At 37.1% G+C, this 23658-nt stretch overlaps 1 protein-coding gene across 2 annotated transcripts in view; it reads right to left on the bottom strand.

The window, feature by feature from the left end:
* Positions 1 to 769: 769 nt before the first annotated feature.
* The window catches only part of LOC125229408, a 44491-nt gene continuing 21602 nt past the window's right edge, over positions 770 to 23658 (bottom strand). For both annotated transcript variants that reach the window (XR_007177398.1, XM_048134237.1), the window contains exon 10: positions 770 to 901. Coding sequence is in view for 1 of the 2 variants with exons in the window: in XM_048134237.1 (XP_047990194.1) it covers positions 870 to 901 (32 nt within the window). In the remaining variant the exon portion in view is untranslated. The remainder of the gene's footprint in view (positions 902 to 23658) is intronic.

Raw genomic sequence — 23658 nt, 5'->3', positions numbered from 1 at the left:
ATGTTAATTTAAGCCCTTTAACATTGTTTGCCCCATGTTAGGATTCTTAGGTAATGTTGTAAGTCTTGAGAATGAAATTTCGAAAAGTAGTAACAAAACAAAATATTTTTGGACATTAAAAAAATAAAAAAAATTGAAGAAAAATATTAGTAGAAAAAAATAAAAAAGATCTCATCAGGATTTGAACCCGGGACCTCTTGCTCCGTAGGCGGGGTCACTACCGATAAGGCTAAGAGATTGTCAAACCCTTATCTCCCTGCTATTGCAGCGCCACCTATCTTCTCTTTTATATGTGCACTTCTGATACTTAAAGCTTTTGCTCCTTATATTTCTAAACTCCATAGCTTAGTATATGGTTCGTAGTCATTCACTATGGGTTGACAGTGACACTTGACAGTCAAACATACCGGACTGTTTGAGCTGACTGTTAAAACTTTATTTTTTTTAAAGGTTTTGTCGTTTTCTTAGGTGTATGAAACAACACATGTGACGTCACGAAGCTGCGTCTTGACGTTTGTAACTTACGCTCTTTCTGCTCGAAGTAGTAATAAGAAGGGATTTTCTCATTAAAATAGCAGTTTTTGGAAAAATTAAAAAATACGTGTATCTTTTAGTATTAAGTTCTTTCAAACCAAACAATAAAAAGTAGTACTCAAAAATATGAAATGTTGTCAATTGTCAACGATGACATTAGTTACATAAACAAAACATAGGTAAGTACGATATATGACGATTTTTATTAAAATCTCAAAATATACATCTATGCCTCAGACCAGCAATAGAAATCCAATTGTATTAAATCAATTATTTAACAAAAAGGTGAAATACATTACATAAATAGTAGAACTACCTTTCTTGTCGAAGTATCTTCAGTTGAATCCATGTTTGTTCTTGTTCGGGCCTGTAACAATTTTTACTTTTTAATTGAGAAGTTTATATGAAATTTTCAACTTTATTTCTTATTATCTGTACCTACTATAAGTAGTTATATTTATGAAGATTATCGATAAAATAGTTATTTCTTTTACCAGGGGGCCAAGGTTGTTGTTTAACCGCACGTGCCAAAATTTATTTGAGCAATTAACCCGAGCAAGCGAAAGATCCCATTATTGAACCGCGAGCGTAGCGAGCGAGTGGTTCAGAATGTGGAATCTTGAGCGTTGCTAGGGTTTCTAGGCACGTAGGTTAAACAAAATTAGCCACCGAGTGAAACACTAAATTTTTTACCACACCAACACGAACAAAATACTGACAATAAAACATCAAACTAAATCAAATCCATCGATTTATTCAATATTTATGATTCAAAATCATCATTTATAGGTAAATTCTGCCAGCTAGCTCAATCAAGTTAAAATTTGTATGAAATTGCTTTGCACTTGTGGATAAAATGCAATTTTGCTATCTGTTTTCGAATAGCAAAGTAAGTCTTTACCAGTTGATGTGGTGAAAAATACTTTCCACCTTGAACGTATTTGACCGAAAAAGAGTTGCAAAATATTTCATGCATGTCAAATTGTCATCCCAACTTTACCTCAACTTTAAAACTACGTGTCGTATTGAAATAACGACCGACCCTACTATGCTATACTAGACACGCACGTTCGAGCAATTGTGAAGGTCCATGATTCATGTGTGTTGCGTGCGCTGCGAGTTCCGTTTTAAACAAATATTCATGACACCGCGAACGATACACCAGGATACGTAGCCAAATGCACAAACGCTTACGATAACATCGCTATCGTACGAGGGGAGGTTCAAATATTCGCGGAATGAAGTATTTGCAAATTAAATAAAACAACATAAGTATTTTTCCTTTTCTATATAATTACCTTCGAGCTTAATACATTTATCAGATCGACTAATTAGTTTATGTAAACCGTCAAAAAATATTTTTTATCTTTGCCCTCAAAATGAGCCGAAATTGCCTCCTTCACTTCTTCATCGTCACAAAATTTTTTTCCTCGCAGTTCTTTTTTTAAATTTGGGAACAAATAATAATCGCTGGGGGCTAGATCCGGGCTGTAGGGTGGGTGGACCAGCGATTCGAAGCCGCACCTGTTAAGAGCAGCAGTCGCAACATGGCTCTTGTGAACCGGTGCATTGTCGTGCAATAGCAACACACCCTTGGACAGTTTTCCCCGCCTTTTTTCTTTGATGGCTGCACGTAGTCTTTCCAATAGCATTGCATAGTATGCCCCAGTTATGGTAACACCCTTGTCCTTGTAGTCGATCATAAGAATTCCTTGTGAATCCCAAAAAATGGTAGCCATCAACTTTCCGGCCGATTCTGATACCCTGAACTTCTTCGGAGGTGGTGCACCCTTCTTATGCCACTGCATCGACTCTTGTTTTGACTCAGGTTCAAAATGATGAACCCAAGTCTCATCTCCAGTCACAATTCGTTCCAATATGTGGGTAGGATTGTCACCGCACAACTTCAAAAATTGCTTCGATGCCTCAACTCGTTGTTGCATCTGCTGCGGTTTGAGCATTCTTGGTACCCACCTAGCACTCACTTTTGTCATGCCAAGATGGTCATGCAGGATCCTCAAAATTGTTGTATCTGATACACCAACTAATGCAGCTAATTGTTTCTTTTTGAGTCGAGCGTCTTCTACTACGAGTTTTTCAACTTTTTGAATGATTTCCGACGATGTGGCTTCAATTGGCCGTCCTGGGCGAGGGTCGTCTTCAATTGACTCTCGGCCATGTTTGAAGAGGCCATGCCATTTGTAAATCATGGTTTTAGCAGGGCACTGATCCCCGTAGACGTCTTTCATTTCAACCATTATAAGTTGCGGATGTTTTCCTTGCTTCGTTAGAAATTTTATCACGGCACGATATTCAATTTGCTCCATAGTCGCGAGTTTACTCCGAAATAATTTGTTTGAAAGGGGAAATCTTTAAAACAAATGACAGTTTGGAATTGACATTTATATATTTTTTTTCTTAAAGAGTTCCCATACCAAACGAGCAAAGAGGTTTTGTATTTTTTTACCTCCTTGTACTTCATTCCGCGAATATATGTACCTCCCCTCGTAGCTAGCTATTTCTATCACTCTTCCCCATTGGCGTGACAGAGCCAGACTGCATTTTGATCGGTGTCTAGCGTCAACGATTGTCATATCGGCTAGGCCGACTGCCCTGCCGGCCTAGCCGAAATGGCAATTGGTGACGCTATCTGTTGAAATGAAACGCAGTCTGGCTCTGTCGTGACTAGGGCTTGCATTCCGGAATTCCGGAATCTCGAAATTCCGGAATTTCGGACAATTTTTCCGATATTACAGTTCCGGAATTGAAACACATAATCTCGAAAATTCCGGAATTGAAAAAAGATATATTTTTGGACAAAAACGTGTAATATCAGCCTGGTTATTTTACAAAACTACCACCGCGTCTATAAAAGATATGTAAATTCATTAAGTTAGACACTCCTCGGATTCAGGTAGTGCCTATTTTATGACCAACGGGTTGCATCCAGGGCTAGTTAGAGCGAGATAGTGTAGTTTTAACCCGCTAATATTATACCATTGTCACTTTCTGGTTTTGCTCTCAATTGTTTTAGCTAATAAGTGAAATATATAATCATTTTAAAGTAAATATTTGTTGTAGAAAGTTTTGTTTTGTGATAATTTAAAATTACTATCCGGGAGTTCAGTGTTATGCTCGAATACTGAAGGACAATTAAACATAAATAAATAACATTAGGTACATTATTAATATTATTATTTTATCGGCGTTATTTATGCTCAATTTATTAGATCGAACTTAAATTTCAGTAATAATCTAAATTAATCGGTATTAAAGGGGCATAAACTCAAAATTTTACTTCTTTTCTCATAGCACTGAATATTTTAGGCATAGTCTTAAGTTCAGAAGCAAATCGTAGTATTTTGTATTACATTCATTCACAAGCATAACGTCGTAGTTACTTTATACACTTTTCACAAAGACGTGTGCATATTTTACTAAACTCTATCTAAGTCTATTACCACTTACCACAAAATCAAAAGATTTGAGAAGAAAATGTATGGAAAATGATGTATATAAAAGAATGATTTATTTTTTTACAAAAAATTAAGGTGTAGGTACATGTAGGTACCTAGGAGTAAATCATAAAATCTGTCTTTTTGGGCTAGCTTGGATATCTTTTGTCCCTACTCGAGTCTGATAAAGGTAATTCAATATTTCTTTTATTACAGTTATGTGAACAAGACGTTATGCAATTCTTGTAAATTATTACTTTTATATTATAAAATAAATAAAAATAAAAATTCTTTATTTCAGACCATAGTACGATCCATAATAGGTTAGTAGATACAATTACACAAAAATCCTTACCGACTATGTTAGTATAACTACAAACTAGTTAAAGAAAACTAAAACTAAGACTATGTACACTTAACAAACTAACAACACAATTGCGCAGAAATTTATTTATTCCTGCCCGTCACTACTGCCACCCAGTATTCAGTGACAGGGCAGTTAAGGCGCCCTTCTAATGCATGAAGGAGGCTGTTGCTGCTGCTACGCACTCTTCTCATCAGCGAGGCAATTCTCTTCCGCCTAATTGCAAAGAAGTCGTCTGTGTGCGCTTCCGCGAACATGCCGGAAGCACTGCAGTGTTTCGGTAGCCTCAGCAACAACCTCAGGGCATTGTTGTATTGCACACGCAATGTGTTGTATGCCCTTTGCGTAAACCTTACCCACAGACTGCACGTGTAAAACGTCTGACAGTATGCTTTAAAAAGCGTTAGTTTTACCTGTTTGTTACATCGTGCAAATCTGCGGGCAAGCATATTAGCACGTATCGACATAGCTCTCCTTTCTCTTTCTATGTCATGGTCATCGCTTAGATCTTCCGTGAGTATATGTCCCAGATACTTAAACCTATGGACTAGCTTTAGAGGTACGCCGCACAGCATGATCCTAGGCTCAGTTGTTGGGTTGTATTTGCGTGCTTTAAAGATCATCACCTCACTCTTTGAAACGTTGTACCTAAGACCATGCCGCTCAACATACCTCTCACATATCTTGATCAGTCTCCGCATCGAGTCGACCGAGGGGCTCAGCAGCGCCATATCGTCCGCATAGCTTATGTTATTAAAACATGTCCCAGTAATATGACATCCGACTCTTGTGCTACCAAGCTCCCCAATCAACCCGTCCACATAAAGGTTAAACAGCAGCGGCGATGTTAATCCGCCCTGCCTCAAGCCACATTTGAGCCTGTACTCTTCCGACTCCTCTCCAGCCCACCTCACTCGATTGACCTGGCTGTTGTACCAGTACTTTAACAGCGCGACACATTCCTTGGGCAGTCCGGATTTGTCTAGCTTGTCCCACAGTACGTCGTACACAACCAGGTCAAAAGCTTTCGACAGATCTAAAAAACACGCGTATATAGGTGTATTTCTATCCTTATAGTACCTGACAGCCTGCTTAAGGCACAAAATTGCGCTCTCCGTCGATAGACCCGGCCTGAAACCGAATTGGGCGTCATGCAGCTCTATATGCTTGCAAAGTTGTGCATTAAGCAAGCTGTCCAGGACCTTGGCAAGTATCGTGGCGAGTGAGATGGGCCTGTAGTTACTAGGATCCGAGAGGTTCCCAGTCTTATTCTTCGCGATTGGCACAACCACAGTCCTCGTGAGATTTATTGATTTTATGATTATTTCGATGCTCAATGGATAAAAAAATAACTTTAACGTTGACCACTATCAGAAAACTGGCAGTAAAACCTCGTTTGTATCTTTAACTGTAGTTCGAAATACCTTGCAAGACCGATTTTGACGCAAAATGGGCTTTCCTGTAAAATTACTAAAATGAAAATTTCAGTGTTATATGCCTTTCAGGTACGGAGTTATTGTCTTAAACGTCGATTTATAACAAATTTCAGTTTAAAATTGTATTATTTCATCAAAAATCCACCAGAAAACCAAACCAAAAAAAATTGTTCAATTCCGGAACTAGTTCCGGAATTCCGGAATTGAAGTCCAATCTCGAAAACCAGTTCCGGAATTGAAAACCGTCCGATATTGCAAGCCCTAGTCGTGACACTATAGAAGAGCGGTAGGGAAAGCTACTATGAGTACTATACGATTTACGAAGCGTAAATGATTGTGACGTTGGCTACGTAGCTAGTGGCAAAGTATATGTAGCAAATGCTGCATTTGGGACCCCACCGACTAACATCCTGAAAAATTTCTCCTGTGACAAGGAAAAGTTTATTTTATTTGATGCAAGTTTATAGTCAGGACTTAGTGATTTTCAACCAAAATGTAGAGAATCATTCAAATTAAGCCAATCCCTTTGAATTTGAAAATGTTGAAATACATAGTACAGTCGACTACAAAGAGATGTATACACTTTTTCACCTTAATACAATGCAGTAAGGTGAAAAAATGGATACATCTCGTTGTAGTCGACTGTACAAAGAGAATCATTCATATTGCCTTAATACAAGTTATCTAGATAATTGGAATGAAACATCGCGCGCTGGTTTAACTGCACTGTACCTGACACGGTTTCCAAACCTCATCTCTCAAAATACGAAAATATATCACTCCCGTGACTCTCCAAAGAGCACTAAACTAGTGGGGGTTTATCGTTGCTATGCTTTTAATTTATCACTCCGGAAACGTGTGCAATAATTAACGATCACATGCGTTGCGAATGCATTGCCAAAAGGGGCGTGCATTCGGTGGTGAGTTATTATAAATCCAATCTAATATATATGTTCAATAATTTAGAGAAGTGTTTGACGCACAAAATAGCTATGATTTTGAGGTGTATTTTGTGTTCGAGTATAGACTTGACTTATTAATATTATGTTACAGAAAAGAAGAATAGGTGCTCAATAGGAGAATTACGAGGAACAAGTTCAGTACCTAAACAACCCATGACCCAGTGCTCGCTTACACGTCAGGACCTTGTGATAGCGATGAGACTCCGTTCTGGACACATTACTAAAACCCGGACTGTAATGATTGTGGGGTCATCGAGGACGTATACCACATATTAATGGAGTGTGTACGGACTACGGGGGGAGTCTCATCGCCGTGGAACTTTTTACACTAGATTCTGCAATGTTGTGCTGGCCAAATCTGATTCAGAGCAAGCTAAATTACTTGTATAAGATTTACAAGGAATGTATGTATATTAACTAATTTATTGCTACTGTAAAATGTTCGGGAACGACGTATGGAGCGCCATAATAATCGCTCAGCGACTAAGTTCCTTAAAATATGATTTAAAAAAAAAGTATCTAAACAATCATAATTTATTCTATAATGTAGTAGTTAATTTATACAGTTTCTCGTGAGTCTTGCGTGTAAATAAGGCGCCGGCCTAGCCAAAAAGAAAATCTTTGACGCTAAATGGCGATCGAAACAGTGCTAAACGGCTTTACAGTGATAAACGAAACAGTCTTCTCCCAGAGAATGTTGAAAAATTAATGATTATATACTCCTATTACTATAACAAACCCAATAAGATGTCAAGTGCTGCTGTGTGTACTGACGTGGATTTCAAGGAAGAAATTTCATCTGTCTGTACCTGTATAATTATTTATACATTTTTTTTTTCATTTGGTGGGCCATTTTCTTCTCATATTTAGAACTATCGATATCGATAAAAAAATGTTTCTCACCCTAGTTTGATTGCGACAGTCTTTTGTTTTGCTATGGATTTTCCGGGCTCTGGTTATATGTGTAAATAATTCTCTGTTGTTGATCTGTATTTGTGTGTGTGTCTTTTTTGTATTATTTTGCTATGAATAAAAATATTTCTATTTTTAAACACAGTCTGGCTCTGTCAGGTCACAACCGAATTACCGAAGCGCGATACGAAACATCGACAAATCGAAAATCGTTTCTATCTACCTCTATATCGCTTAAACACAGAACTAAATTTAGTTCTGTGCGCTTAAATGTGCAAAAGCGACGGCTGTGTGCCAAGCCAAGGTGTCAACCGTTTATGCCTGTTAACGCTAATGAGGTGTTCCTGTTGCACTCATACGTAACTCAAGAGTTATAGATAGAGAGTTACCATTTCGTTCACTACAGCCAAAGTGGATTGAATATGTAGACAATTACTGTCAAAGTAAAATGTGAAATCAGCGTGTACCATCTTTAGACACAGTCTTTATTCTGTTAATTTTTTTTTGATGAATACTTTTGCTTTTTAAATTGTATCTTGTTTTTTTTAATGCATGTTAATTATAAGATGTAATGTTTTGAAAAGAAGTGACCCGCCGAGTTTCTTGCCGGTCCCATAGTGGATACCCCCCACCAACTGAGGGGGACTGAAATCTTCTCGAGGTTGAGGCGTAGGGTTAAAACCGGCGTAGCTTTATTTGACGTTCATATGCGCATTGTGATATGCCTACTTGGAAAATAAATATTTCATTTCATTTCACAAGATTAAAATTTTAGAACCTCAGTTTAGACATTTTAGCCTATATTCCTAACTTGATATGTATTACCATTGTCATAGGAATATTAATATTAACGCCATACAGCCGAGAATCAACCAAAGCCGTAGCGCCATCTACAAGACAATACCTACATTTTTCTTGACGGTTCCGAGGATCAACTAATTGGAACCCTAGGCCACTGTAGAACTATGTCATAGTGACGTTAAAAAAATCAGATTGTAAGAAATCTCTTACTGCTTGTCATTGTGACATAATTGGACTAGGCCACTCTCCAACCCCCCGCAGGTTGCTCACCTTGTCGTGGTAGAGGGGCTTAGTAAACCGTGGCTTGGTCACCCACGATGAAGCGAAGAGGCAACCAGGACCGGCTTGTTTGCCGGGCGAGCTGGCCCGAGGAGGATGCTCCAAGTGGGCTTGTAAAGCCCACATGAGATGCTTCTGGGAGGACTGCCGTGGGAGGGGAGATCCGGCAGTATGGGATGCCGCTCTGTGCCCTCCCTCGGTAGCCGAGGTGGGATCGCAGGGGGAGAGGCGTGATGGTATAGCGGTGCGCCACTCTCCCTACCCCCTGCGACCTTGGCGGGGCCGCTCCGCTGTAGCGGCATTGGTGGGGCCGCAAGGGAAGAGGAGTGTGCTGGTATTACGGTGCGCCGTTCTCCCTATCCTTTGCGGCCGACTTGGTTAGCGGTGGAACCAAAGACCATTTCCACCGCCGGGCGCCGGAACTCTTCTGGTGCCCATGGCCTCTTTGTGACGGACTCGAGGGGGTCCGTCACTGTACTTATAAGCGGCCGAGGAGGAAGGTGCGCCCTGCCATCTGGCGCACTCATTGTGAAGGGCTGTTGGGCATCCGCGGAGAAGCTGCACGTGGGCGGCTGCCGCCGGCGGGGTCGCCGTTGTGAGCGCAAGTGTTCCGGTAACCCCGCCAACAAAGCGGCGAGGTGGCATGTGGGGGGGTTTAGTGGGTATACCGTGGCCTCATTAGCCAATACGGGAGTCTCACATAACCGCTCGGGTCCGCCCTCGCACCCGAGTGGTATGCGGAACGCATTTTCCCCCCCTAAACAAAAAAAAGGCCACTCTCCAACCATGTCACAATGAGGTAGGTCACTGTTCCAATACAGATGTCATATATAGCATAGATCAACCATACGTATCTGCTTAGCGTTTTAAATGAACAGGAAAATCCACTGAGTTGTCCGTCTTTAATTGCAGCTTTCGGGCATCAATTTTTGTAAGTTGAAGTCAACAAAAACATTAAAAATAACGCGTTACGTGATATTAATTGCAACAACACAACAATTATGAACACTCAAAAATCACAGGCAAGGTAACAACTTCAGTACAAAATCTGACAAGCTCGGCCGCCATACAAATAGATGAACTTGTTTCTTCAAATCTAATTCTGTGGGTTCCAATTGGTTAACTGTACATTTATTTCCTAGGTTTTACCTACTTATCTATAATGATGAGTTATGTTTTTGCTACAGCTCAAAAGACTGGGCCTACCTACCTCTGGAGGAGCTGGTAAAGTGATAACATAAGTATTTCGATCCGGCTCACCTTTGATATATTGATTTGAATTTTGATGTCTCAATCTTCGCATGGTACTCACTCACGCATATATCATATCACAGATATGAGTAAACACAAGTCTAATAACTTGAATTGACATACAGGATGCCGGTTTTTATTCCCGGAATCGTCTCAGAAGAGGGCGACATGAAGGGTAATAAGCAAAGAGGATTGAGTATTATCACAAACTACATATATACAGACTATGCCACCCCGTACCACAAAATGCGACTGTCAAAACGAAACTATTGTTTGCAGCGGAAATGGATAGATGTCGCTCATAGTCCCATTTGGCACATATCTATATTTAATAAATTTGCAAGCCTTGTCATCCGATACATCCGTCTCAGGTTTTTCTCTTCAATAATTTGACAGGTGGAACTGACTAACTATTTATTTTTATGCAGGAACATCGAAATGCCTGACACGTAGCGAAAGCTAGATGATACCGAATTTCGGGCAAATTGTCATGGCACGTTATGGTCTCATCAGAAGTTCGTTCGCTTTTCAATCCAGAGGTCACTGGTTCAAGCCTCGGTGGAGACACACGTAAAGATATCCAGTTTTTTGGGTTTTATTATTATTTTATGGTTTTTTATTTGTTTAGATTTTTTTTGCGTAAGTTTTCACGATAATTCTTAATTATTTTGAACGTACATTCCAGAATAGGCAAAATATTACAACCTTAAGTGCGTTTTCACATTATACCCGATCCGCGATATCGGATGTAGGAAGGATTTCAAAGGCGAAAATCAAAGATGGCGACTTAAACATAATATATGCGATATCGGTCTATGAATAAAGGCAAGAAATTGGTTCTAGCTGGGAATTTTCTAGAGATTGAAGACATTATTCCACCATTTGAACTTATGTGCAATAAAGTATAAATAAATCATTGGTTTTTGAAATTGTTGATATGTCATTTTCATAGGCTAACTGTAGGTACTATTGTATATCATTCAGGGACAGGGTAGGGTTTATAGTAAAATAAAAAGAAACTAGCTATAATAACTTTTAATTATAATATACATTATAAAAACTTGTTTCATTTACTTGAAAATATTAGAGGTTTACCATATCACAACAAATATATAGTCATCAATGCGATGAAATAAGTTCTCAGGAAATTTATTTAAAATGTGATAAGCCTTTAGTGGATGGCCTGCTTCTGCTTTTCTTGTTTTCGTGCTCCTTCATCCCATTGAAACTTCGATGTTTACGCATTTTTGTCAATCCGTTTCGATGTGTACTACAGTGGAGCAGACATGAGGGAACAACTCAAATGATTTTGGCCAATGTAAGTTGACCTATGCCGGCTCTGAATAAATTATAAATATGACTTAAAAGAGTGGCAACTCTGCGGTCTGTCTTGCATGTATGGGAAGTGCTGCCACCTGCAGTTTGTTTACGGAACTAATGCTGTGTATATATACATACCTATACATATGCTTATTTTTCTGCAGTTGAGCGGGAATTTCAACCGCGCTTAGCACGCGTACTGTATCTGTATTTGAAAACTTGATCAATGTACTTAATTTAAACACTACAAAATTGCAAGTTTTCAAATACAGACACAGTGTAATGCTAAGCACGGAAGTTTTGATTCCCTTATTACAGATTTTTTAATGAACTACTAAGAGTAACTGTCCATTGAAAAATTTGTTTCAGGGATATTCAGCTAAAGGAGAGAAATAAAATAATATTGATGATTTATTTTTTTACTGATCTATGCTTGTTATAATATAACTGTGCTGCTTTTTTTACTGGTTCATTGCCATTATAATTAAATTTACCTTCTAAGATACCATTAACTGACCGGCACCAACTATAAATAATAATATTAATTGTAGTATTTACAAAATATTCTTTTAATTTTTGCGAATGGACAGTACAATCCATAAAAGAAAAGTCTGTTATAATTTCGACAAAAGCTATTATTCGCTCTTTTATATTTATTTCGTGGCAATCGCTGTTTAGGAAGCCAATTGTCGTGTTTTGGATATCGTGAAAGCAAGCTACTAGGCAATCCGAAGGATAAGAAAGCCACGCTTTACCTTTTTCAAATTCTTTCGCATGGAGGTACCTGTATTTTTCGTTTTTGGAATCACCTAATAGCTTGCTTTTACATTCTTGACACCCTTTGACAACTTTATGTAAACATTTCGACAAGGCCCACCCGCAGACATACATTCTTTGATCAGCCCCAGAATCTGCAACTGCGTTTAGCATAGTATCTACGGGCTGATCAATAACAATATTTTGGGACTGCGTGGGAACATTATCACTGTATTTATTTTTAATTAAAAATGAAAGTGACTGTAAGCAGTCATTCGTATCATTCTCACAATTTGAATTAATGGAATGATGGCTACTTAAATTATTTAACAACAGGGTTTTAAATGCTCCCTCGAACCCCATGCAGTTGGGTGCAATATTTCTGGCACCCAAACTACGTATGCTGCCAAAAAAGTTTTCTAATGGGTCCTGATTGAAATTTCTTGTGAACATGGCATCCAGTGCGTATTTTTTTGACAACAATTGCCACAGCGACTTCATTCCTTCTATGGTTTTAATAAAGTTATTTATAGTTGGTACATGCTTTACACTTGGTCCGGCAGCTCTATTTACAATAAACTTAACTGTTTTCAATGTTTGAAGTCCCTCTCGCCAAAGCGCATGGTGAGGAGAGTTTCTTTTAACAGCTGCTCTATATTTTTTACCATTGGGCACTGAGAAGCTTGACGCGTTAAGTGAATCAAAAATTTTGTCTATTAGAGACACAAAAGGAATAATATCCAAATATTCTTTTGGCACTTCTTTTCTAGCAACTAAATTATCTGTCGCTACTGCCATGCTATGACTGAGTACTTGCGCAGCATTTTTGACCCTCATTTTTTTAATTTTTTTTGGATCAATATGTTCTTGATTTATTTTAGGTAATAATCTCAACTCGCCATGAGACTTATCGGCAGCAAAAATATTTACGAAATATTCCCATTTAACTGTTTTTTCTTGATTGTTATGCATATATATCAAATCTTTATTAAGCAAATTATTTCGAATTCCTTTTAGCAAATGAGGGACATCAAACAATGGTATTATTTCAAGATTATTTACAATAATTACATCATTTCTCCATTCTTTTCCCTCATTAGAATACTTAGATTTAGCCTCTGATATTAAATCATTAATACAAGCTGAATTGGGAGATCCTTGGTCACAAACGGTTGCCACAATCTTAAGCCCTGTAGCCTGCACATTAGTGATGACCTCCTTCAATATTTCTTTAAGTTTTTGTGTGGACAACCGTTGCGTAAAATAATATGCTACTGGCTGCTTAAAATTTTTTTTTACGCCCTTTACCATAAACACTAAGGCGTGATTGGCAAAATTTTGCGTTTTATAATTGCCCAAGTTTTCAAAACCTACAAGATCATCTGTGTGAGAATTATAAAATATTTGTGGAGCAATGGACATTTCGTCAAATATTAATGTACAAAGACGATCTTGTGGCAGCATTTTTGTTACAGTGGAATGTAATTCTTTGAAAATTAAAGTATTTATTCCTGGGTTGAGCTTAATTTTCGCCAATAACGCCTTTAATACCTTCCTGGAAGGTAACGTGAAATGCTTACACATTAAAGCATAGGCTTTAGGGCTCTTTTTATAAAATGATAAAGATAAAACCTTCTCATCCAATGTAAATCTATGCCCCTTCTTTTTCTTTACCCCTTCTAAACATTGCATTCGAACAAATGACCTTGCTGACGCGGACATATTTTGCGTAAAAATTTCGAATTCCTTTCTCGGAGACTGCTTGTCCAGGCGCTGCAGGCGCAATTTGAAATTCTTCAATTTCTGACGTAGCCTGCATACTTCATTTTTCTTTTGCCGAAGTTTCTTTGTGTAGTCCTTTCGGGTTTTGTCTTGCAAAAACTCGAAAGTTTTTTCTGAAAACAACAAAAAAACTATGATTACTATGAACTTCAATATATGAAAATAAAACGTGAATCATAATTTAAAACCTGTCATATAAGAAACAAAAAATATTTATCATAAGCATTCTTGCTTTTCACTGCTGTAATATGTGTCAGCATATATGAATCGATCGATCTAATTTCGTCCTGCCCAATGTGATTTATAAATAATATATTCAATTTTTTTGGAACTTATAATTTAAAAGCCTGGATAGGTAAAAAAAATTAAATCATGATAGAAAGGAAAATCTACTCTATTCATTCAATATTTGGTTCATATTTAAATGACTCGAACTGTATATGGTGGGCAGAACAAGGCTATACATAATACTTACAAAAAGCCTGACCAGCCGGCGTATTATGCTTCCAATTTTATCCCTTATCCACGTGGATAAGACATTTGTCACTCTCACACTGACATACTTGCCAAAGCATGACGAATACTTTATCCAAATAGATAAATGATAAATTGGAAGCATTCTTAATCCATTGGTCTTCAATATATCTCTCTACGTACACTAGTTAATAATCAACTTGATTCGTGTTTCGTACTCGAACATCGAGTTAAACATGATTCGGAATATTGGGGTATTATGTATGTAACGTAGTAATTTAATAATCGTTCTTCCTGTCTAGTAGGAATAAATCGACTATTACACTTAAAACGCGTTCAATTTATGGTTTTATGTTCTGAATATGTAACTTCGAAATTATGCCTACTCGGAATGTTCGGCACATAAGAGTAAGGCAAGACCGGCATGTGATAAACAAGGAGTTGCCAACCTTTTTTAGGTTTTATGGAAAATAATTCGAGTGTAAACGATCATCGTCCTCCTTGCGTTATACCAGCATTCGCCACGGCTCATGGGAGCCTGGGATCCGCTAATTAATCCGCTTTGACAACTTCAAGTGTTGTAGGTTAATTTTAACGGTAAGTTCTGGCTTTGCTTTTAACTTCGAAATTCAGTTTTGGTATAATGATTCGTTTTGCCGCCTAACAGACTATGTATTACTAAAATCATTAAAAAAGAATATATTATTTATATCGTGTTTGTGAAAAGTGACGTGACTAAAATGGACTCGTAGGTGTTCGTTGGAAAACAGGATTATGCAATATCTGGACCTGAAAAAAAGGTTCTGAACCCCATCTACAGGATATGTGCCGGTCTTGTCTTATATATATAGAAAAATGCATATAATTATGTAGGAAATTTTAACGTTATTTGATTTAATATCTAACGTTATTTGATTTAACACATTCAATGTTATTACGGATAATACCTATTATCATGGTTTTGACACCTTTCCCATATGAAATTACTCGACAACAAGCACTAGACGGTCTCCTTTATCAGCGCGGGGGGCGGTCAACCCGCCGAGCCTTTTGAAAAGTGATTTTTATCACATAAGTTTACACTACTTTAATTATTTAGTTTTATCCACTCAAACTTTATTTCAAATAAAGTATGCCGGTCTTGCCCGATATTTGTGAAGGTAAAGCCGCCATTCTGACTATCACAAACCTTACGACTCTTACGAGCCAATAGCCGGGTCCACACAAACCGAGACACGTCACGAGGCAATTTCGTCGCACGACGTACCTCGGCCGAGGCAGTGCGTACATTTTGCACATTGGCCGTTTGCCGCGTGAGAACGTTGCCTCACGACGTGCCTCGCTCTGTGTGGAGCTGGCTAATTAGGTATTCTTACCTGCATCAAACTTTTTTCGTGGTAGTCTATCTTGAGACTTATCAGGTACAACTGGACACGTTGTTTCAGTGGACCCAGACGGCAGAGGACATTCTGTCACATCATCTGCAAGTCTAGATGGACCCGGTACATTTGTTATATCGGTCAAAGATGTTGTTCGGAAATACTCTCGTTGTGGATGAGTGTAGCTATGATCAGCTTGCACAAATGTGGATAAACTTTGTCGCACACCTGGAACACACACATTAAAATATTATTAGTTGAGTCAACCTATGATGAATTGGCATACCATATATCATCATGTTCATCACAATTGCAGAACCAATATTTGTCGTTACCCAACACGGTCATTTGTTCCTTACAGGGTAGCACCATCCTCTGTATTATATTCCATGTTGTATTTTTTTAAATAAACAATTTTGAATTTTTTTTTAATATATGTAAATGTATTGCAGGCAATTTTTTTTAGCTGCAATAGAGATAGATATATTTATTTTTGCTTCCAAGTACACAAAATAACATTAAAATGGTAACATGGACTAGTAGGTTATTGTAAAATCAGTTTCAAACTTAAAACTAATAATCCAATTACAGATGGTGCAAAAAGGACAAACCGACACAAAAGGCCTGGTTTATAAAGTGTTAATGTAAAATGCATAAATACTTTAGACATATCTTAGATATATGTACATATGAATACCTTATTGTTTGAAAATTTTGAAATAATAATTATATCATCATGGTTTGTGCCAGAGGACACTATGTAACATCAACTCAACCCAGTTAACAATGTTATAATATTGTTATTATATTACATAGGTACTGTCATATATAAGTAGAGAGTGGATCTCAGGTAGCGATTTTTAATATAGATATGACTAGTGCTATTTTTTTAATACATGTCAATCTATTATTATTATACACCGCACACCTCAAACTTCGCTGAATGAATAAACTTAAATATATAAACTATTTAAAATACCACACTTATTTATTTTATTTATTTATTTTATTTAAGGAAAAAATCGTCACGCAGAGACAATCTCAGAGAGCAGTATAAATTTAATCTCGTGTGTCCAAAATCAAATAACGCATTGTACTATAGATGCGCATACAATACTGCAATACGTGTTTTTAACGCCTTACCAGTTGAGATAAAGATGTTGGAGGGTAATAGATATAAGCTTAAGTTAAAAAATTGGTTGATAGAAAATGTTTTCTACAACCTAAATGAGTTTTTTCTGAAATATCCCGGGTAATAATTATAAGTTAGCCAGTAAGCTATAATAGTCAGTAGTTTTTTAAGAATATTGTACGCTCGAAATGGGCAACTGTTGATACTGAATTTCCTGTATATCATACCATCTTATGTACACAGTTAACAATGAATAAATTTTACTTTACATTAAAAAATTAACAAACATTTTTTTATTTGTTATTCATCATAATCTTTTCCCAATATTCACGATAGCATCAAAAAGGGTTTCATTTTTATGTTCCGATAGATTTTTATTATGTTTAGAAAAAATAATAAATTATGCGAGTCATATCCTTATTAATATTTAAATCGCTACCTGAAATCTGCTCTCCATAAACAAGTGACGATTTCTATACCTTGTTATATTAACGTCTTGCTTGAAATGTCATACGAAATTGTAAAACGATTAAAAGTGACAAGATAAAGAAATCATCACTTATGATGGTGATTGTACATGTACAGCAAAAAAAAACAATTTATACTTACGATGTAAGTTCACTGAGGGTATTGCTGACCGATTCAGACGTCTTCCAGATATCTTGTATTTGGGCTCGAAATGGTGGTCACATACTCTTTTATTCTTATATATTCTAATGTGATCAGTTTCTTCTAGTTTATTTCCAATTACTGACACCCAAGCAGTAAAAATATCAGGATGTTTTTCCGGGTGAGGAAAACGATGTGAGGGCACACCAAGAGAGACTGGAATAATAAAACATATGTTATTTACAATAAGTGTGGTATTAAAAAGTAATAACACAGCAAGATTGGTGGCAAAAAATATAAATGTTAAGTAGCTTTTATTTAGTAAATCTGTTATCCCAACTGTTGTTTAAAAGTAGTTTGATATTAACGTTAATGCATAAAACTTGACAAAATTTGATTTTTGATTGATGATGGGAAAAATACCACATGACGCATATCTACTCATTACATCTGACATTCGCTCTATATGATATAGGTAGAATCATGGTATTTTCGAGCGATATTTCTTTTTAGAATACTAACTTTAGTGTTACTTTTAATAACTTTTCTAGTTTTCAAACTCCATTGTCATTTGACTAACGAGTGATGTGATGACAGAAAAATAACACGCAAGACTAATTCTATATATCGATATTCAGAAACGTCTCACTAAAATGCTTATGATACTTATGATATAGCTTTATAAGTTGAAATAAAATTAACTTACCCAAAGGGTCACAGCCATAAACACAATGTTTCTTCGGAATTCCACTCATTGTTGAAACACCAAAAGAACACTTGAAAACAAGTTAAACTTAACAAAAAACAACGATGAATAACTAGAAACAATAACAGAAACAAATAACAGAAAGAATAACAGAAACAAAAACAAATTAACCAAGAACTTCGAGAGAAAACTTCAAAAGGCGCGTAAACGTCTAAACTTCAAACAGCCAGAGTTCACAATGTTTTTTTTTAAATTGACAAGTCCGAGTAACATGGCTGCCTATTTAGTTTCATAATCATTCATTGGTGGCGCTGTCTGCAAAGAAAATTGTTGCCAGCTTAAGTGTGCCCCCGCTTATGTGCAACTTAATAACTTAAGTATTTACTTTTCAGCAGGAACATCGAAACGCCTGACACATTAGTGAAAGCTAGATGATGGCGAATTTCGGGCCAATTGTCAAGACACGTTATGGTCACGGTTGAAGTTGGTTTGGTTTTCAATCCAGAGATCACGGGTTCGAATCCCGGCGGAGAGACACAAAGTGAAGATAACAGTTTTTTTGTGTTTTATTTTAATTTTATGGTTTTTGATTTTTTTTGCATAAGTTTTAACGATAATTCTGAATTATCTTGAACGTACATTCCAGTAAAACCAAAATATGCTAGGTAAAAGATTACAACTCTAAGTGCGTTTTCACATTATCCTATCCGCGATATCGGATGAAGGAAGAATTTTAAAGGCAAAAATCAAAGATAGCGGCTTAAATATATTGGATATCGATATCGGTCCTACATCTGATACCGGATCGGATAATGTGATAACGCACTAAGACGGAAGTATTACTTCCTGATTATTTCATTTTTAGTAGTATAAAAATGTTTTACCACAAACAACTACATAATATCAGCACGACAGAGTCAGACGGCACTATGATCAGAATGAGACTAAAGTTGTCAAAATGATAGATATTGTATATTATTGGGGAATAAAACAATAATTATATTAATAGGCCAATTTTATTCACCAAATTCTTTGAAAAGTTTTTTCATTACCATACTAAGTGTTGGTCCAGATTGATAAAACATGGAATATTGGTAGTTCGGGGTGTAAAAACATGTCAAACCTGAGATATGAAATATTAGTACTTATTTTCCCATCAAATATAATGAATAAAAATAAATCAAACACAAAGTATTAAATAAAAAAATAAAAAAAGATTCACAAAAAAGCAAGGTCTCCCCCGGTGAGATTCGAACCTCGTCTGCTGCTCAAGTTATCGCAGCTAAAAAGCAGTATCTTTGACCGCCACACCAAACTTCTACTTAATCAGAGTGACGAAATTAGGTAACTTATAGGTATAATATGAGTAGTAAGTCATGAAGACTTTTCACGACAAATTGAATGAATATTAAATGTTTTGTTACTTCAAAATGCAACGTTGCCAGACTGCTGACTGCAACGTCGCATAACTCTAGTTTGGTCGTAAACTGATTTAGACCTTAGTAAATTATTATTAAAAATCAATTCAGAAATAGAAGATGATGGCTATACGGCGCTTGACTGATGGATGCGTTTTGTTATACAAAAAGAGTAAGTACATATTTCTGAAAATATTTTTATCTTCTTGCTTTAAACTAAAAATCATCTTGATATTCATCAATTATCATCATTTTGATATTTTGATATTCGTATATAATTAATAACCTAGATACAAAAAGAACATAATGAATGATACTTCGATATTTTACCAGTATCGAAACGCAGTAGGTTGGCCATGACAGCCAGTGACAGTACTAGTACTGAGGGCTTACTGCTGTCACCTGGGTTAACACATTGCGGACATCTTTCTCTTTTGCTCCTATCCAGGCATATAGAGTGACATATATAGCCACATAGCGCAAACTCTGGTGTTCGTGGAAACCTCCTAGCTAGACTTGTCATTCATTCATTGTAAAAATAGTAAAAAGATTTTGACTCTAAAGACTAATGTTTAAGTGATTTTCAGTCTTATGTTAAAGCTGAGTAAGACGTGGATGGCGGCAAAGCTTTTGTAAATACATACATATATTGAATCACGGAATTAAGCAACACAAGGCAATTTTTGTTATGTATTTATATTCCGCGTTTTGTTTAAGCCGTATATTGTATCGTTTTTCATAACAAAATGCGTAGATCATTTACACCTTAGTCTGTAACGTATTCGCAAAGGTTCTTGAGCGAAACCAAAATCGACAATATCCACCTACACTCAAAAAAATCTTTATTTATTAATTATATTATAAAGCAACATCTGCTGACGGTTTGTAATTGTCGATATTAATATATCTAGACTAACTTTCAATGTGGTACATGCAACTGGACAACTGTCACTGTACATTTGTAATCCTTATTACAAGAGCATAACGTCTATGGTTAGTTAAGACAGAGTATTGCTGTTAGTAGGTACGATGGGTACGATTAGGTTACCTTAGGTTACCTTCCATCAATACTAATACTGAAAGACAATTTTTAAACTTATTGCATTACATGTGTCTAACAAAATTTCAATGAAATGGGTTGTGAATCTAATATTTAAAAAAATCACTATTTAAAAGGAGATGGTTGAAAAGGGTATAAAATATTAAAAAAAAAGAAAAAAAAAGATTTTCACTACCGAGGATCGAACCCACGACGTCAGGGCCGCTTCCATCGTCTTACGCTACTATAACTGAGCTATTTAAGCGATAGAAAGGGTGGCGAAATATTAACTAACTTTCAATCTAGTACATGCATGGCGTTACGAGTCCTAAAATTCATTATATTCTTTTAAAGATTTATGTCTCAAAAGTGACACTTAACGCCATCTAACAGTGATCTCAAGGCAACAAGAAATTTGTAGTAACGCCATCTACATTTGCCGTGCTTTTAGGCGGTCGCATTTTTTTGTATGGGGTGGACATATCTACTAAATCCATAATCTCTGGTATTATAGAGAGTTACTGTCAAAGTAAAATGTGTGACACAGTGCATAGACTGCCATCTCTCAACACTTTTGACAACTTTTGAACCTCAATTTTGACAATTTAGCCCATATTCTTAGCTTGATATGTGTTAAATTGTCAACTATTTTTATTAGCGCCATCTAGCCGAGCGTTCTCCAAAGGTGTAACGCCATCTTGGCCGCCGTACCTATTTGTATGGTTAAGAGGTATGTTTTTTTCTTAGACTTTACCCGTCTACACGAAGTTACGTACATATATCTTTGGTAATAGTAATGGCAGGGGGTAGGCGATTCAGTTTAATTTACGACTTCAATGCGAAGGAAATTGGAAGCAGAGACTAGTGTTTATTTAATTCCCAATTGCTGTGCCATAACTTAGGCCATTTGGATATTCGGACGTCAAATCGCTACCGCGTGTTGTAGGTATTAATCGAAGCATGAATATTTAAGTGGATAGGTGGTTTCGTTTCATAGCCTCTTTATTGGTTGAATATATATGAGTTTCAGTGCTTTAATAAATTAGGAATTATTCTGATAAATGAGCCGAAAGACAAACAACGATCAAAGACGATAAAGACTACAGAGGAAAGTAACGAAATGAAACAAATGAATGACGAAAATGGGTGACGAAAGCAGAATGGGGATGAATTTAAGAACTTGATACAATACCAAAGGGGATCAAGTATTATAGAGTTACTGTCAAAGTAAAATGTGTAATCACAGTGCATAGACTGCCATCTCTCGACACAAGCTAACAACTTTTAAACCTCAGTTTTGACAATTTGGCCCATATTCTTAGCTTGATATGTGTTAAAATGTCAAATATTAATATTAGCGCCATCTAGCCGAGCATCCCCCAAAGGTGTAACGGTTTATAAAATCGGAGACGTGATCCAAATGTACAAACTATTCGGGAATTGCTCAGTTACGTTTTTTTTTCTTAGACTGTAGCTGTCTATACGGAGTTACATAATTATGTATTTGATAATACTAATGGGACGATCAACGACTCCTACGATACTTATTAGCAATACGTCATCGTCCTCCTTGCGTTATCCCGGCATTTGCTACGCTTTATTGGAGATTGGGGTCCGCTTTGACAACTAATCCCAAGATTTAGAACAAGCACTAGTTTTACGAAAGCGACTGTCATCTGTGTGCGTAGCCAAATGCACAAACGCTTCACGAATCGTGAGCGAATCGTAAAGCGTTTAGGCATTCGGCTACGCACACTGACCTTCCAACCCCAAGGATAACTAAGCCTTATTGAGATTAAATAATCCGGTTTCCTCACTCCATAGTAGGCCACGTCTTTGCCTTTGGCTAGCCATGACATACGGTGCCGAGACATGGACGCTCACTAAAAAGGCTGTGCATAAGATATGGGTAGCACAGAGAGCGATGGAGCGCACCATGCTCGGCATTAAGCTTCAAGATCGAGTGAGGAATGTCGAAATCCGACGCCGCACCAAGGTGCGGGACGTGGGTGACGTCATTTCCAAACTCAAATGGAATTGGGCGGGGCATGTTGCCAGGCAGAGTGATGGCAGGTGGACCAAAATGTTGACCGAATGGTGGCCGCTATCGGATGTAAAAAGCGCCTGGCATCCGTTGGCTCGTTGGGTGGACGACATTCGAAAAACTGCGGGGCACTTCTGGATGAGATTAGCCCAGGACCGGGATAAGTGGCGTACACGAAGGGAGGCCTATGCTCAGCAGTGGGCGATTAATGGCTGAAATGATGATGATGATGAGTCTACGGTCAAGAGTAAGCCCATTCATAATAATAAAAGAAAAGTTGTTTTCCTTCACCGAAAACCGACTGGAAAATATCAAATTACATTTCGCACATAAGTTCCTAAAAACTCATTGGTATATACGAGCCGGAGTTCGAACCCGCGACCTCCGGATTGAAAATCGTACGCTCTTACCGCTAGGCCACCAGCGCTTCATCCACATAAATATGTAATGGAGACATCCAAATTGCCAAATAAGTATTTATTTCTAACAAGAAAGAAAAGCTTTATTATATTCAGCCAATTCATTTCTTTTTCCTCGCTTAAAATTTTCTAAACCACGACAGCAGGAATTGACTTTTTTTTTTTTTGGAAAAAAAAAAACAACTTAAACTAATTTTGTACATGAATTAACTTGCCAAACTGTTACGTTTAATGGCAAAATGATAATGACTATTGAGGCTTTTGTCCGTTGAAACCAACTTTGGGAAATCAGGAAAGCCGGCAAACCCCGAGAGATTAATAACACCTACTTATTTTAAACTGCGGCTTGTACAGAGCAATTTGTGCTGACAATTAAAAGGGCTATGTCAAAATTTTCCAACAACAACAACCATCAGAGTGGATATAAATTTAGTTGATCTTTTTTTATCTTCAGTATTTCATAAAAATATAAGTAATTATTACGAAGAATTGAGATAATGGTATTTATTCCAAGCCGCTTTTCATTTGAGTGTCTTTCCCATCACGGAACAATGGTGTTCCGGACCTTTGGGAGGCGTGCGCGGGG

Source organism: Leguminivora glycinivorella, chromosome 9, assembly GCF_023078275.1.
Source record: "Leguminivora glycinivorella isolate SPB_JAAS2020 chromosome 9, LegGlyc_1.1, whole genome shotgun sequence".
NCBI lineage: Eukaryota > Metazoa > Arthropoda > Insecta > Lepidoptera > Tortricidae > Leguminivora > Leguminivora glycinivorella.
Note: the sequence above shows the minus strand (reverse complement) of the source record. Positions and strands in the feature narration are given on the sequence as shown.